Source organism: Apodemus sylvaticus, chromosome 12, assembly GCF_947179515.1.
Source record: "Apodemus sylvaticus chromosome 12, mApoSyl1.1, whole genome shotgun sequence".
NCBI lineage: Eukaryota > Metazoa > Chordata > Mammalia > Rodentia > Muridae > Apodemus > Apodemus sylvaticus.
Window position 1 is genome coordinate 24,654,095 of NC_067483.1, and position 15,672 is coordinate 24,669,766.

Consider the following 15,672-nt stretch of genomic DNA (forward strand, 5'->3'; position numbering starts at 1 on the left):
CCCCGAGGTAGACAGGATTTATAGGCTGGGATGCTCAGCTAAGCACTGAAAACCCCACAGCCGCATCTGCCTTTGGAGCAGCCTCTCTACACCCACGGCACCCTGCACTGTGTGTGTGCGCGCGCGCGCGCGCGTGTGTGTGTGTGTGTGTGTGTGCACTGCACCGTCTCGGTCTTGGGGTATCTGCTGCCGCCTGCCTCCCTCATGCCAGTCAGCTCAGCTGTCCACTGTTCTGCCATTAAGCTGATGCCCAAAGTGTTATAAAAAGATTCGCCTTTATTTTCTTTGTGTATGTGTGCGTACATGTGTATGAGTGTGTGTGTGTGTGTGTGTGTGTGTGAGAGAGAGAGAGAGAGAGAGAGAGAGAGAGAGAGAGAGAGAGAGAGAGAACATACCCTGAGGAGTTCAAATAGGGTTGGGTGCTGGAGTTACAGCAGTTTGAGCTTCCTGACATGGGGGTCAGGAACTAAACTCAGGTCTTCTGCAAGAACAGTGCAGGGTCCTAGCCATCTCCATAGCCCGGGCCCCAAACCTTCGTTTCCTCCTTAGAGGCCCTGTCCCTCTCTGTCTTGGGGTTAGGGAGTAAGTGTTTGAGTTTTGGTGACTTGAGCATGAAATTTAAAAGTCAAAATGAATAGCCTATGATTGATTAGTATGGCTGCCGCCACCTGTCATGTGACATTAGGCCAGACAGGAGCAGGAACAGTTGCCTGTGCCCTCCATGTCTTCTCCTTCATACTTTGGTCTCATTGCTACAGACCAAACCCTGTTGCTTCTCCCATCTCTTCCTACCTGGTCTTTCTGCCATTCTGTATTAAAATTTATTATTTTCTTTTTGTTTGCCAAATTGTAAACTTAGACGAACGTAAAGATCAGCCACGTGAGCACGCGTGTCTCTCAGCGCTCTGGCAGGCCTGTTTTATATCTGCTTGGGTGTCACACATTTGCAGGTGTCTATTTGTTTTCTGAACCTTTTGGAAATAACATGCAAACATAATATTTTTACTCCTGAAAGTTCAGCAGACCATATAATAGCAAATGTATTTTCTCAGAATAAATGCATGAATGTACAAAGAACACTATGTGGAGGTTAAGGAGCTACTTGTGGGAGGTAGTTTTTTTCCTTCTGCATGGGATCTGGAGATCAAAGTCAGGGTGTCAGGCTTGGTAGCAGTCAGTTTACCCACTGAGCCATCTCATGGGCTCCACATGCCATTTTCATACTAAAGAAAATTAACACCAACACGTCGAATATTTAACATCTACTTCATACTGAGGTTTCTCCAAGAAAACACACCCGTCCTGTTCCTTACTCCTCATTTTCCCTGCCGGTGCAGTCAAACCTTTGGGTCTGGCCAGAGTCTTACTTGGATCCTGACACCTGCCGCACTTTATCTGGCTCTTCTGAGCACTGATAAGACCATTCCATCCCTCTTCCCCAGTGTGTGTGTGTGTGTGTGTGTGTGTGTGTGTGTGTGTGTGTGTGTGTGTCCCAGTGCCAATGAGGGGGACGGGGAGTGCATGCATGTGAAGGCTAGAGGACAACCTTAGTATCTTTCTGCAGGCGTTCCCACCTTGTTTTGTGAGATGCTCTCATGGCCATGGAATTCAGTATGTAGGCTCCACTAGATGGCCATTGAGCCCCAGGGTCCATCTGTCTCTGTTGTCCCAGTGCTGGGATTGTAAGTGCATGCCTTCCTGGCTTTCTCCTCCCCCTCCCTCCCCCCTTCCCCCCCAATAGGGTTTCTCTGTGTAGCCCTGGCTGTCCTGGAACTCACTCTGTAGACCAGGCTGGCCTTGAACTCAGAAATCTGCCTGCCTCTGCCTCCCAAGTGCTGGGATTAAAGGCGTGTGCCACCACGCCCAGCTCCTTCCTGGCTTTTTGACTTAGGCTCCAGGGGTCACCTGTGTCCTTGTGCCTACAGGGCCAGCTCTTTACGCAGCATCCCTGCTCCTATCTTTCTGGTGTGGTCTTTGGTATTAGACGCACTGATCATATCCTGCCTTCTGGTAAAAGCGTTTGGGTGTGACGTTGTTTCTTTTTAGCTTTGTAAGCTCCTTGAAAGTAGGGTCCTCGTAGAGGGCCTCTGCTCGTCTGTGTTGCTGGTCTTAATGTCTGATGTGCAGACATTTTATTACATTACCTCCTTCCACGGTGCCTTAGTTACTGAGACCAGGCTGGAGTTCATGTCTCCCATGGCAGCGAGTCTGATAGCGCAGGCAGCCATGGCATTGGAGCAGCAGCTCAGAGCTGCGTGCTGACATAGGTATGAGGAGGCAGAGAGAGCTAGCGGGCTGGTGTGGGCCTTCTGAGCTGCCGCAGTGACAGACACACCTCCTCCAACAAGGCGGTGCCCCTCAATCCTTCCCAAGCAGTTCAGACAACAGGGGCCACTCTCACTCTAACCACCACATTTCCGATGCTCTCCTGTAGCATAAGTTTATTGGTTTTTATTGTGAAAATTCTGGTTTCTTGGCATCACATGTTAAAGAATGGGGAGGATTTTTTCCTATACTATTTGGGGTCGTTTTTATGAGAGCAAAAAGATCCAGATGTGCCCTTGCTTAGTGGCGTGTGCAGGGACGGTATGCATGGCTGTACTGGCGGACGGGGGATAAATTGGGTCGGCACAGAGTGAGTGTGTTGGGTTCTATAGGGAAGGTCTGGGAATGACACAAAGCACCGACAAGATTTCTTCTTTTATGTCTAGGTTCGAGACGCAGCAATCAACAGTCTGGTGGAGATTTACAGACACGTGGGTGAGCGCGTGAGGGCAGACCTCAGTAAGAAGGGGCTGCCACAGTCCCGGTGAGTGTCGCTTTCTCCATCGTCTGCTGAAGCACATTTCTTAATGAATTTATTTGTATCTCTGTGTGTATGGGTCTGTGTTGGTTTTACAGGTCAGAGGACAGCTTGCAGGAATTTGTTCTCTCCATCTAAGCACGAGGCATTGAACTTAAATTTCAGACCTTCAGTAACTGCCTCTACCTGCTGAGTAAGGCAGCTGACTAAGGCATTTGGCTGCCCCGTAAAAAATTAGTTTTTAATTAATTAATTAAAAAATTTAAAAAATAACTTATTTAATATTAAATGTTCATTTTGTGGATGTTTTTGGGTACTGTTGGGGTTTTGTCTAAGCTCCACCCCACACCTACCTGGCAATAGCCAGGTCTGCCCCGCCCCAGAGATCTGGCCCACTATAAGAAGGGCTACTTGCTCCTCCTCTCCCTCTTTGTTCTCCGCTCTCACACACACTCTCACCTCTCTGCCCCTGGGGCTCTTCCCCCCCTCCATGTGGTCATGGCCGGCCTTCACTCTCTCACTCTCTCTATTCTCTCTCTCTCTCTCTCTCTCTCTCTCTCTCTCTCTCTCTCTCTCTCTACCTCTCTCTACCACTAACTCCCATCCCCTACTCTGAATAAACTCTATTCTATACCATGTCTGTGTGTGTGTGGTCCCTCGGGCAGAGGTGCCCAGGCAAGGGCCCGCCTGGACACCTTCCCCCACGCCGCCTAGCCACACTCACCTAACCCCCTATACTCCCCAAGTGAAAGGACTTTCAGGTACTTTTCCTATATCCCCTCTCTTCCTCTTTAGGTTTCACCTTGGTCCATGCTCCTATTTTTGATGTGGTAATTTTACTCAAAGAATGCATGATTATGAAGCTGGTTAACGCCTTTCTACCTCAGACTTCAGTGGAAAGCTTTCTATTTTATCCTTCAAAAATAAGACTTGAGGCTGGGACATGACTCAGTAGAGTGCGTTCTTTTTAAGCCTGAGAACCTACGTTTGAGCCTTAGAACTCAATTTAAAAAGTTGGATGTGGATGTATAGCCAATCAGTGGTGGCACACGCCTTTGATCCCAGCACTTGGGAGGCAGAGGCAGGTGGATTTCTGAGTTCAAGGCTAGCCTGGTCTACAGAGTTCCAGAACAGCCAGGAAACAGAAACCTTGTCTTGGGTGTTTGGGGGGATCAGATGGATGTGGTGGTGTGTGTGAGCAGTCATAAGTATTGGGGACTTGGAGACAAACAGATCTCTTCTCAACCAGCCTAGGTGAATTGAAGGTCCCTAGGCCAGTGAGACTCTGTCTCAAAAAGCCAAGTGGCTAGCGCCTGAGGCATGCCACCCAAGGTTGCCCTCTGGCTCTCACAGTGCCCCACCCTGCCTACCTGACCCCACCACCCTGCTCTGATGGCGCTTTATTGGGCCTTATGGTTCCAGAGGGTAGAGTCCATGATCATCTTGTTGGGGAGCATAGCAGCAGGTAGGCAGGCGTGGTGCTGGAGCAGTAGGAGAGCTTACATCCAGTCCACACACCTGAGGCAGGCATGTGCTTGTGTGCAACCGCTCGAGCACACACACAGAATGGAGTCTTTGCAAAAGCCCAATCCTACTCCCAGTGACAATCGTCCTTCAAGGCCACACCTTCTAATCTTTCCCAAACCCTTCCTTCAAATGGGAACCAAATATTCAAATACGTGCCTCTAGGGGCCATTTTTATGCCACTCTCTGGCTCCTATAGGCTTGTAGCCATATCATAATGTGAAATGCATTTAATCCATCCTCAGAAGCCCATGTAAGTCTATTACAGGCCCTGTGCAGTTTAAAGTCCAAAGTCTTTCTTTAGAGTCAAGATAGTCTCTCAGTTGCAACCCCTGTAAATTCTAGAAGCTACTCACATACTTCTGTCAAACAGTGGTGCAGAATATCCATTACCATCCCAAAAGGGAGAGAAGAGGCATAGTGAGGAAATGTTGGCCCAAAGCAAGACAGAAAACCATGAGGGCAAACTCTAGGTGGTGTAGGTTTGCTCCTAACCTCAGAAGGCTTCCAGCTTGTCTGACGACAACCATTGCTCCCTCCTGGGCTGTTTCTGCTCTGTGTGCAGTTCTCCTTGGCAGCCATCCCATGGCCAACACCTTGGCGTTTCCAACACCTTGAGGTCATTTTCACAGTGTCACACAGCAGTCTCTCCAGGATTCCATGCAGGACTCTACCGCTACAGGCCCAGCCCCCACAGCTTCCTGAGCCGCTGAGAGGGAGTCCGCAGCCCCTTTAATCTTGTATGCTTCATGGCTGACGCTTGATGGAGCCTGTCCCAGTTCTTGAATTACATTTGCATCAACTTCGATTTGTTGTTGTTCATAAGGAACAGATGATTCCTTAGGCCTTTCTCCCCGACAAGTTTCAGCATCAGCTGGACAGATCTCATCTGGAGAACATCACTTCCTTTATCCCATCTCTTCCTTTTAGCACCAACCAAGGCTCCAGCATTAAATTTCCTGGTGCAGTTTTTCTCTTCAAACTATGTTTTGCTTCCCCACCCCACCCCCACTCTCCTAGCTCTTTTTAATTATAAATCTATATAAGAGTGATCACTACACATCAGACTCAATATTAGGCTATCTTGAAACCTCTGCTAACACAATTAGTCTAAAACTCTTTAGTTTAGCCTCAGGTGATTCTTAGGACAGGGCCAATGAACATGCTCTACCTGATAGCACAGGAATTGTCTGCAGCTGGGCCTCCGTAGTTCACACTGCTCTGAGCACTGATGTCCTCCCAGCTTCTGCCAGGATGGCTGTCCCATTAAGCTCTGCTTCTAGTGTTCAGCTATTTTCTTAGCCCAAAGGCCCACAGTCTCCTCCATTCCTCCGAAGCTGAGCATGGTCAGGCCCGTCACAGAACTGGCTCACATCCTTACACCAGCTTCTGTCCTGGTTCTTTTTTATTACCGTTACTAGCCATCACAAGTGTCTTAGAGTTTCTGTTGCTCTTAGAGATGGTGAAGAGACACCATCACTATGGCAATGTTTATAAAGGACAGCATTTCATTGGGGGGCTTACAGGTTCAGAGTTAGTTCATCATCATCATGGTGGGAAGTGCTGTGGCACGGAGGCAGGCATGGCTGACAGTTCTACATCCGCATCAGCAGGCATCGAGAATGAAGAGTGACACTGGGCCTGGCTCCAGCACTTGAAACCTCACAGCCCCAGACTTCTCCAGTAAGGCCACGCCTCCTAAGTGTGCCCCTCCCTATGAGCCTGTGGGGGCCATTTTCATTCAAACCACCGCAATGAGCAAGACAAGAAAGCATTTAGTTGGGCCTCATGGTTCCAGAGGGTTCCAGTCTGTGACCACGGTAGTGTGTGTTGGAGGGGATGGGGTTCAGGTGAACATGGCTGCTGTCAGGAAGGAAGGAAGGCACTGAAGTTGACAGAGTTTAATGGGCATGGCATAGGCTTTTGAAATCTCAAAGCCCATCCCCAGTGACACACCCCCTCCAAGGCCATACCTTCTCATCTGTTCCAAACATTTCTATTAACTGGGGACCAAGTATTCAGGTATGAGCCTATGGGGCAATTCCTACTCAACACTGCAATGTCCCACGCCTTTGCAAGGTATTGGTATTGAGGCATTCAGCACTCTTATCATTTTGTGGTTCTATATCTTATGTGCACCCACCACCTAAGGCAGCAGGTGTTTAGTTTGATTGAGTTACTGAAATCATTCTGCCTGCCTATAAATAGCAAACACCCTCAAAGGTTAGTTTTCTGCTCTGCAGTGTCACTTTCAACGTGTAGAGCTGATGCAAGAGAAGTAGCCCCTTACTAGGTGTCTTAGTTAGGGTTTCGATTGCTTCAACAAAATACCATGAACAGTAAGTGAGGGAGAAAGGGGTTTATTCAGCTTACATGTCCAGTCCACATTGCTATTCATTACCAAAGCAAGTCAGGACAGGAGCTCAGAGTAGGAACCCGGAGGTAGGAGCTGATGCAGAGGCCGTGGAAGGCACTGCTTACTTATTTCACATGGCTGGCCCAGCCTTTCCTTAGATCCTAGTACCACCAGCCCAGGGATGGCGATACCCACCACCCTCCCCCGTTGATCACTAATTGAGAAATGCTTTACAGCTGGATCTCAAGGAGGCATTTCCTCAAGGGAGGCCCCTTCCTCTCTGATGACTCTCTAGCTTGTGTCAGGTTGACACCCAAACCCAGCCAGAGTAATCGTGTTAGATTACTAGGCTAATCACCTGTAGCCACAGGTGATGTGGCCTACACCCCTGCTCTGATGTCGTTCGTAAAGTTCTCTCTGCTCTGCCACACTGACCAGCCTGCTAAATCAGAGTATTCCGAGCATCTCTGCCCTTAGAATTGCCTCTTAAAGTGCTGTTAGGAGCTAGCAGATGGAAGGTAGTACTTGAGTGTCTGTGGGGTGCTTTGGTGTTCAGCTGCCCACAGACAGGTTGCAGATCTCTTAGGTGTAACCAGGATAGAAGCCTTAAGCAGCACCGGCACTACTGTGCAGAGAATGGGGTGTTAGTTTACCTGAGTGTACCAGTGACAGAAAGGGCACCAGACAAAGGTGCCAGGAACAGTGGCCTTTCTTTGGGTGTTCTTCTGCCTGTGTTGCGTTCATAGGGTGTGGTTGAAACAACCACACTGTATGGGCCTCACCCCTGGGAGAGAGCCTTCCGTACTGTTTCCACAAGTGCTGTTTGTGATTGGGACTCTTTCAAGAATGTAAGTAATACTCATCGTCTTCCAGAAACTTCAGAGACAACAGATGAAAGAGCTACCTCTGCCCTAACTTGTTAGCTTCCTGTCATGAACCTGTCATGGCAGAGGGTGTGGCTGTGACACAATAAAGTGGTACCCAAGTCAGGGCACACCCTGGCAGCCTGCGCAGTGAGTCTATTTATGGGCTTGCCTAGCCATCTAAGATCTTTGTTGCTTTAAAAAGGAAGGTGATGGAAACATCTTAAGAATTGACATTAAGGCATCTGGATCTTTGGTAACCACCGATTTGAATGTGAGTGATAGTTTTACTCGTGTTTGATCCTGAGGTAGCAATGGACTTTTATTTCAGTCTCCATTTTGATTTGTGGGTAGGGGTGGTCTGGAGTAAATTTGGGAAGGATTCTGAAGGCGTATCTGGGACCTGGGAGCTTTGAAAAGATTACTGATCTCCTGTGGGGTGGGAGGGGCAAGGCGTAGTGAAAAGTGGGTTTACACCTTTGTTTTGCCAGTTGTATTTTTGGCTTGCCTGTTACTTAGACTTTAAGTTCCAGGGGAAGCAACCTTCGAACATCATCTCGTTAGCTCTGCGCTAGGTGTATGAGCTGTGTAGTGGACACACCAGTACTGCTGCATGAACAAGTAAATGAGTCACCTCAGAGCACAATACGGGAAGTTTCTAGTGTTCCAGGCAGAAGTCAGAAATGTGGCCGGTACCAGCTCCCCAATAGCCTGATGTGACTCTCAGGGGTGACCTTCTGCACTGTCACCCAGAGAACAGGGAGCTCCCAGCCTCCAAGGAATCTCCATCTGATTAAAATCAGATGCTTGTACAATGGCTAGCTCTCAAAGGTGGGACGGGAAGGCTAGACAAGAAAGCCCCAGGCTGGTCCTGAGTGGATGGGTGGCAGCGGATTGAGTGCCGGGGCTGGGCCTCACAGCACCTTCCGCCTCACAGCAAAACGAGCCGGGCGCCCTGCACGGGAAGCCTCTGCTCTCCTGCTCCTGCGCCTCTCACTTACTCTGGTGTCAGCTAGGACCTCCGGAGCAGAAGTTTTGCTTACACTTCAATGTCAAGGAGAGAGCCATGCGGATATCTCACCCTGAAGCAGGCCCAGTCACTACATTTGTTTTTAGAAGGCGTTATTTCTAACATTTAGAACTAAGCAGGAGTCAGGGAAAGCCTGTAGTCTGAAGGCAGTGCATTATGAAAGATTTATCCAAGGTAACTGGTAGCCGGCATGAGAAATGCGAATGTTTACAACAAATTAAAAAGTGCTTTCTGTACACACGGCATCAGGTGCCCACTCTGCCGCTCTCCCCTTGTTCCCTGTGACGTGGGCTCTCTCACCGAACACGAAGCTAAGCGAGAGCCAGCAGACCCAGCAATCCTCCTGTTCCCTACCCTTACAGTCAATGTTGGGGTTTCAGGTGTATGCATGGCCTGTTTTAACATTGGTGCTGGGGATCTGAACTCAGGTCCTCATGCTGTGCAGCAAGCACTGTTACCTATGCCGTCTTCAGACTGCACTTAAACCCATGATGGTATTCGTTTCTTGTTGGATAATATCACTTACTGAGGGAGTTGGAGTCCTGGGTAAGATGGTTTTTTTTTTTTAAATCATTGATAATTTTGGGGTGTGGGGGCTAATGGTCAGTTTTAATTGTCAACTTAACATAATTTAGAATAACTTGAGCATCTCAAGGAGTGCCTGTCGCCATTGGCTTGGAATGCAAACATGTCTGGGGATTGTTTGGATGATGTTGACTGAAGTGGGGAAACCTGCCCAATGTGGGCACCACTTCCTTGGGTTTGAGTGAGTGTGTGTGTGTGTGTGTTTGTGTGTGTGTGTATTCTCTCTCTCCTCTTGACAGTGGGTGTGACTAACTGCTTCAGGTTGACTCCTGCCATCACGAGTTCTCCACAATGATAGACTGCAGTCTAGAATTGTGAGCTGTAGGCCGGCTCTCCCCTTGATTGCTTTTGTTAGGGTGTTTTATCACACCAATAGAAATAAAACTAAGGTGTCAGGAGCAGTCAACAGTGTTTGGTGCTTGTAAGTGTGATGATTGATATTCTATGTTTTGTTTTCAAACAGGTTGAATGTCATTTTTACAAAATTTGATGAAGTCCAAAAGTCTGGAAATATGATACAGTCTGCAAATGGTGAGTGGGAAAACCAGCCTTCATTCCTGTGCTTTTCAGTTTCCTGGCAGTAATGGCTTTTGGTAGTTGTAAACAGATGCTGGGTGTTTCAGTGAGGTTTCAGTAGAGGGTTTGAGGTCTTAAAAGTTAGGTTTCTTTCATCTACTCCTTTAGAACCTGCATTAAATCCATTAGCTAGTCTGTTCTCATTCCACTAACTCCGGAGCAGACCCAGTGACGCTGGGCTGTCCTGGCAAGATGGGCTCTTGTGCTTGGCTCCTCTCCCCCCCCCCCCCCCCCACACATCTATGACCTGTGTTCATTAGAATGCAACTGAGGTGATGCTGCTAATCACCCCCCTCATACCCATAGCTGGAGGTAATGTGACCTAGACCCCTATTCTGGTGTCATCCGGAAAGTCGTCTCTGCTCCTGCGATAGCGGCCAGCCTGCTGAGTTAGACCTTTCTGAGCATCTCTGTGCTTAGACCTGCACTTCCTGAACCCTGGTCACCTGGTATCATTATGGCCCTCTTCTTGGGGTGCATATGGTCTGGAGTGTGATCTACAACAGCTCTACTTTCTGTTGTAAATGAGTAAGCCAAGTAAAAGGATAGATAGTAGGTAATGGTTAACATCATCAAATTACATCCTCAGAGCATGCGGCCAGAGCCTGTTAGCATGGCGGCCATCTGGAGTTCACAAAGAGAATCGCAGGCAGAGTGGTGTGTGCCTTGGGTGACTCTTCCAAGTGAAAGAACAAATAGCGACAGATAGTGATGACATCATCAGACTGGGCACTGACAGCATCCTGCGGAAGCTGACTGGGAAGTTGAGGCAGTCAGCTAGAGCTCCCAAGAGACCTTTGTCTCTGTGGCTGAGAGAATGTTCATCCCTCAGTTGAGCCTCTGGCTTCTCTTTACCTCTGCAGGCTCTTCTGTCTTCTGGGATAAACGTAGTAACCTCTGTTAGAAGCAGCCTGCCATCTGTTTTCAGGGGTGCAATGATTTACGTTTGGGCTGTCTTGCTGCTCCCTTCCTGTGCTGTCAGTGTCTGTGGGGCCAGCCTGACCCTAGCAAAGGGGGCTCGGACGACACTTGGTATAAACATGCCTGGGCCTGATGTTGGAGACACAGCTCAAATAGCACATGATGATTTAACAATACAATCCACATTACCCCCTCACCCAGCTTGATTGTCATACCAGAAGCCACCCAGAACACTGTGGTCAGGGGGTTCCAGAGACCTCTGGCCCACTGTTTGATACTTCTTAGCAGTTTCACTCTAAGATGCTTGCTTACTTTTGTGGTAGGGTCTTCATTGAATTCCCTGTACTTCTTTTTACTGTATTCTACTGAGCATAGCTCATTTCTTCACGAGAATCCCTGGCCCATGCTAGGCGTGTGGTGCATACTGCTCTGTAAGTATGGACAGGACTGTGGTGTGACTTGGGGCCTGCATGTGTACCTCCCGGCTTGCCCTCACTATACTTTGCAAGGATATTTGTAGACAAATGGGGAGCTTTTGTGCTTTCCCCAAAGGAGGAAAATATAGAAGTCAGTTACTGTGAGAAGGAAAAGCCATCCAGGAATAAATTGTCAACAAAGTATTTTGTGTGTGTAAGTGTAATGTGTATGTGTGAGTCAGGCACACGTATGAGATCCCCGCCTCTGGCTGGTCTTCACCTTGTGCATTGTTCCACTGTACATACTTGTCTACGGCGCCCATGAAGCTTCCAGGAGGTTACGCTGCCTGACTTTTATGTGGTTTCTGGAGATTTGAACTCAGGTCCGCACAGCTGAGTCACTGTGAGATACTCGGCTGACCCAGCCATCTCCCCATCCCGATAGCTGTTTTGGAATTGCTAGGGCTGGGCTCAGTGCAGTGGCACGCTTCTTTAATCCTGGCATTTAGGAGGCAGAGGCAGGCCTCTGTCTCATATCTGTGAGTACAAAGTGAGCCTGGTCTACATAGTGAACTCCAGGACAGCTGGAGCAGTGTAGAAAGATCCTGTCTCTAAAACAAGCAAGCAAGCAAGCAAGCAAATGAATGAATTGTTAGGGCTCATAGAGCCCGCCTTCACATTCTGAATAACTTGAGGTTATAAAAGAAGATTTTAATGTGTCAGGGCAGAGCAGACAACTGATTCCAGGTTTTGGCTCGTCTCCTGCTGTGTCCTTTGATAATCCTAAGAACCTTGCATTTGAACAATGTAGTTTTATAGACTACTTGGTGGCCTAAATTATTTTCTCCTTTAAGGTATATTGCTTTGTCTTGGTTATAGACAAGTTCCAATGTTGTAGCTCAGGATGGCCTTGTTCTTACTGTATATAGTCCAGAATGACTCTGAGCTTCCGATTCCCCGTCCTTGTCTTCTGAGTGCTGGGATTATAGGCATATGGCTCCATCTCCCTCATTTCTATTTCACATAATTATAAAAATAGACCATATTAATGAAGGAAAATAAGTAGTAACATATTCAGCTATTAACAGCAGAACTCCTTAGCCCTCCATTTTCTCTGAGCCCATTTTCCCGTAACTGTATAATGTGTGTTGCTCAAACCCTGTACTTGTATGTATACTTGTATCTTACCTTCAGGATTCTGCCGTCAGTAGGACTGGGATCAAAGCCATGGCATCTGAGTCCTGCCCTAGTCTCTAGGGGGTACAGGGGTGTCTGCCACAGAGCTATCCAGACAGTTAGTGCTGAACATAAGCTTTTCCTTCCAGGTGTGTATTCAGGTTAGTTTGTGTTGCTTCTTCAATGGGAAATGATCAGAACCAAGAGAGTGCTGAGGAAGAAGCAATAGTCATTGTGGCTGGATAGAGAGAGAGAGAGAGAGAGAGAGAGAGAGAGAGAGAGAGAGCTCAGCACAGCAGTTAAGTGCAGTTGCTGCTCTTGCATAGGACCTGCGTTCAGTTTGAGCTCCTTCATCTGATGCTCACTCCTGCCCCTGTCTCCATTCTAGGAGATCTGATGCACTCTTCTGGTCTCCTCAGATACCTGCATGTACCTGGTATATGTAGATATTTTGGGCATATAAACATACATATAAATAAAAATAAATATGAATCTTAAAAACAGCAACAAAAGAAACAATAGTTGTGGCAGAAGAAAATAGTCACTGTAAGACAGAATCCATGATTGGAGTCTTACCTAGAAGAGACTATATATTCTCCATGGGTTTTACAGAGCATGTGAAGTGTAATTTAAAAATCAGAAGTGCCAAAGCTGGGCGGCCCCGAGTGCCTGACAGCAACATTTAATTCTACATGCCTGTATGGAAATACTGCCTCCAAACTTACTAAAATATTTTCCCCAAATTGTGTGTGTGTGTGTGTCCCGTTGATGCAGTGTCCCCAGTAAGGCTCATGCGTTGTGGGCTGGGGTGTTGAGAGTGGGCTTTGATGCTGTTGTTGGGCGGTGGTTTTTGTAGATTGGGCCTGACTGAAGGGCATAGGTCTCTGGGGCATGTACCTAGACAAGCTGCACCTTGTCCCGCCTCGTGCTGAGCCCTCTGTGCTGCTTTGCCGCCATCTTACGTCCCTGTGCCCTCCCTGCCATGACGCAGTCATTCTCTGCCTCACGGTCAGCCCAGCCACCCAGCTGTGCGTCACTCTCTGAATCCCGGGGCAAACCGTGGCAGTAGCACTTCTTGTTAGTCTCTCGCTTGAGAGACTGAGGCAGGAGGACTGCTGTGAATATGAGATCAGCCTGGGCTACAATGTGGTTTCCAGTCCAGTTTGTGGTACAGTGTGAGATCCTGTCTTAAAAACAAACCAACCACATTTTTTTGGAACAATAAAAAGCTGATTATACAGTGTGTCTGCAGGTTATGTGGGCTCAGGAGCAGGTTTGAGGATGAGAACAGTTGTTTCCGGAATCTGTGGTAAAAGAGGCAAACGATGAGGAAAACTTAGCTGAAGATATTTTGAAGCCCTCCATGGCATTGCTATGTCTGACAGTTGCTACCACCTCCCAGTAAAGCTGTCGTATTATGGATCTACCAGGGGATTAATTCATTTATGGAGTTAGAGCCTTCAATGATAGTCGTTTCTCCAAAGTCCCATTTCACCAAATGTTCAACACACAAGCTTTAGGGGAGGTACTTTATATCCAAACCTAGACACACACAGACACACACACACAGCTTGGGGAGAACATAAGTATATTTATATGTTTAAAGTTATTAAAACTAAAATGTTTAATAGGGAACAGTGCCATGAATGCAGTCTATTAAACGTTCTGGAGTTCCTAACCGAAACAATCCCTGTACAGTAACTTTGAGAGCCCAGGTACTCCCCGTAGTCTACAATCAGACTACCAACCCTCCAAAACCAGGCTGCGTGGTCGTCTCCTTGCCAGAGTTGCTGAGCGCTCAGCTGGCATACAGACACGCCTGTCCCCACCTCTAACCTCCCAGGCGATGACTCTGAGCTGCCTGGGCTGCACGGGGTGGGCGGTCCACTCACTGTAAGTCTATTGGCTCTTCTTCCATCAGTGGCTGAAGTAATTACTTTGGCTTTTGTCGCTCTGTGGAATAGCCACCGTAGGTAGTCCTGCCCACCGTAGGTAGTCCTGCCCTCTGCACATGGGAGCACTTGCTCCTCTCAGACCCGTCTTCCTTCCGTCTTCCCTTGGCCTGGCTCACTATGAGGGGCGGTGTAAACAAGGCTGGACTCCTTGGGTCCCATCTTTGCTCTTCCAGCACTGGCATGTTAGTAGTTGATTATCAGTTAACAAAGCCAAACAGTGAGACCAGAAAAGCTTTATTGGAGGCTGGAGAGAGGGCTGAGGGCCGAGCACTGGCTGCCTTCTGAAGAACCAGACTCCATTCCTGGAACTGGTATGGAAGGAAGGCAGCTCGCACTGTGGCTCCAGCTCCAGGGGATCGAATAACCTCTTCTGGCTCCTGAAGGCCCTGAACGGATGTAGTGCAGAGATTGCAGGGGACACCACCACTCCCCCTTTATCTCCACCACCTCATCACCTCACGTTCTTTATCTCTCTGTGCCTGCTTCTCCCTCCCTCCCCCCTACCTCCCCCTCTGTCTCTGTGTTCTCTCTGTCTACACACACACACATACACACACACACACACACACACACACACACACACACACCAAAAAGCAAAACAAAGACCAACCCTTTAAAAATAACCTTATTAAATTGTAGTTCTTATTTGTTTCTTTTTAATTACAAACAGCTTTTGGATGTAGTTTTCTTGGATGTTATCATATGTTAAAAATACATTCAATTCACTATCTGAAACTTCACTTTCATGTATGTGTGTGTGGTACACATTCATACTCTTAAAAGTATGCAGTTCGGGTTTTTTTTTTTTTTAACTATGAAAAAGTATACACTCGGGTTGAGTGGATAAAAGAACCCCAAACTCACCCATACTCACCCACAGCTGTTTATTAGAAAAACTTTTAGATTCTTAAATCATGACTTAGACGTTAGCAGGGTTTGAAGAACATACCTCCAACCCCGGCAGCTGGGGGTTAGGGTGCCCCAGTACAGATCAGCTAGTAGCCTGCTTCAGAGAAACAGATATTTCCTCCTGTAGACTGCCCTTCAAAGCCTTCCCAGGGTGAGAGGGGAGGAAGGCTTCTTTTAGCCCTGGCCCTGCTCGTGAGTATGGAACCCGCCTTTGTGGGATCAGACTCGCTCAGCAGCCGCCTTTACCTGCTGCCGTCTCGCTCACCCTTGCTCATGGCTTCTGCCATGTGAAGTTCGCTGCTGGGATGCCTCCGTTCTGCCTGGGTCTGGTTAAGGGCCCATTCTCAGGTAATTGCGCTCTGCTGGTGTCTCTCCTTCCACTGGCAGTGGTGGCGCAGGCCTTTAATCCCAGCACTTGGGAGGCAGAGGCAGGCAGATTTCTGAGTTCCGAGGCTGGCCTGGTCTACAGAGTGAGTTCTAGGACAGCCAGGGCTACACAGAGAAACCCTGTCTCGGGGGAAAAAAAAGTGCACACTCATCCTGTTGTTTAGTTTTGTG

At 48.0% G+C, this 15,672-nt stretch overlaps 1 protein-coding gene across 1 annotated transcript in view; it reads left to right on the forward strand.

The window, feature by feature from the left end:
• Clasp1 (cytoplasmic linker associated protein 1) overlaps positions 1-15,672 on the forward strand; it is a 230,916-nt gene that overhangs the window by 82,727 nt on the left and 132,517 nt on the right. The window contains exons 7-8 of the mRNA XM_052201268.1: positions 2,712-2,809; positions 9,625-9,692. Coding sequence (XP_052057228.1) covers positions 2,712-2,809; positions 9,625-9,692 — 166 coding nt within the window. The remainder of the gene's footprint in view (positions 1-2,711; positions 2,810-9,624; positions 9,693-15,672) is intronic.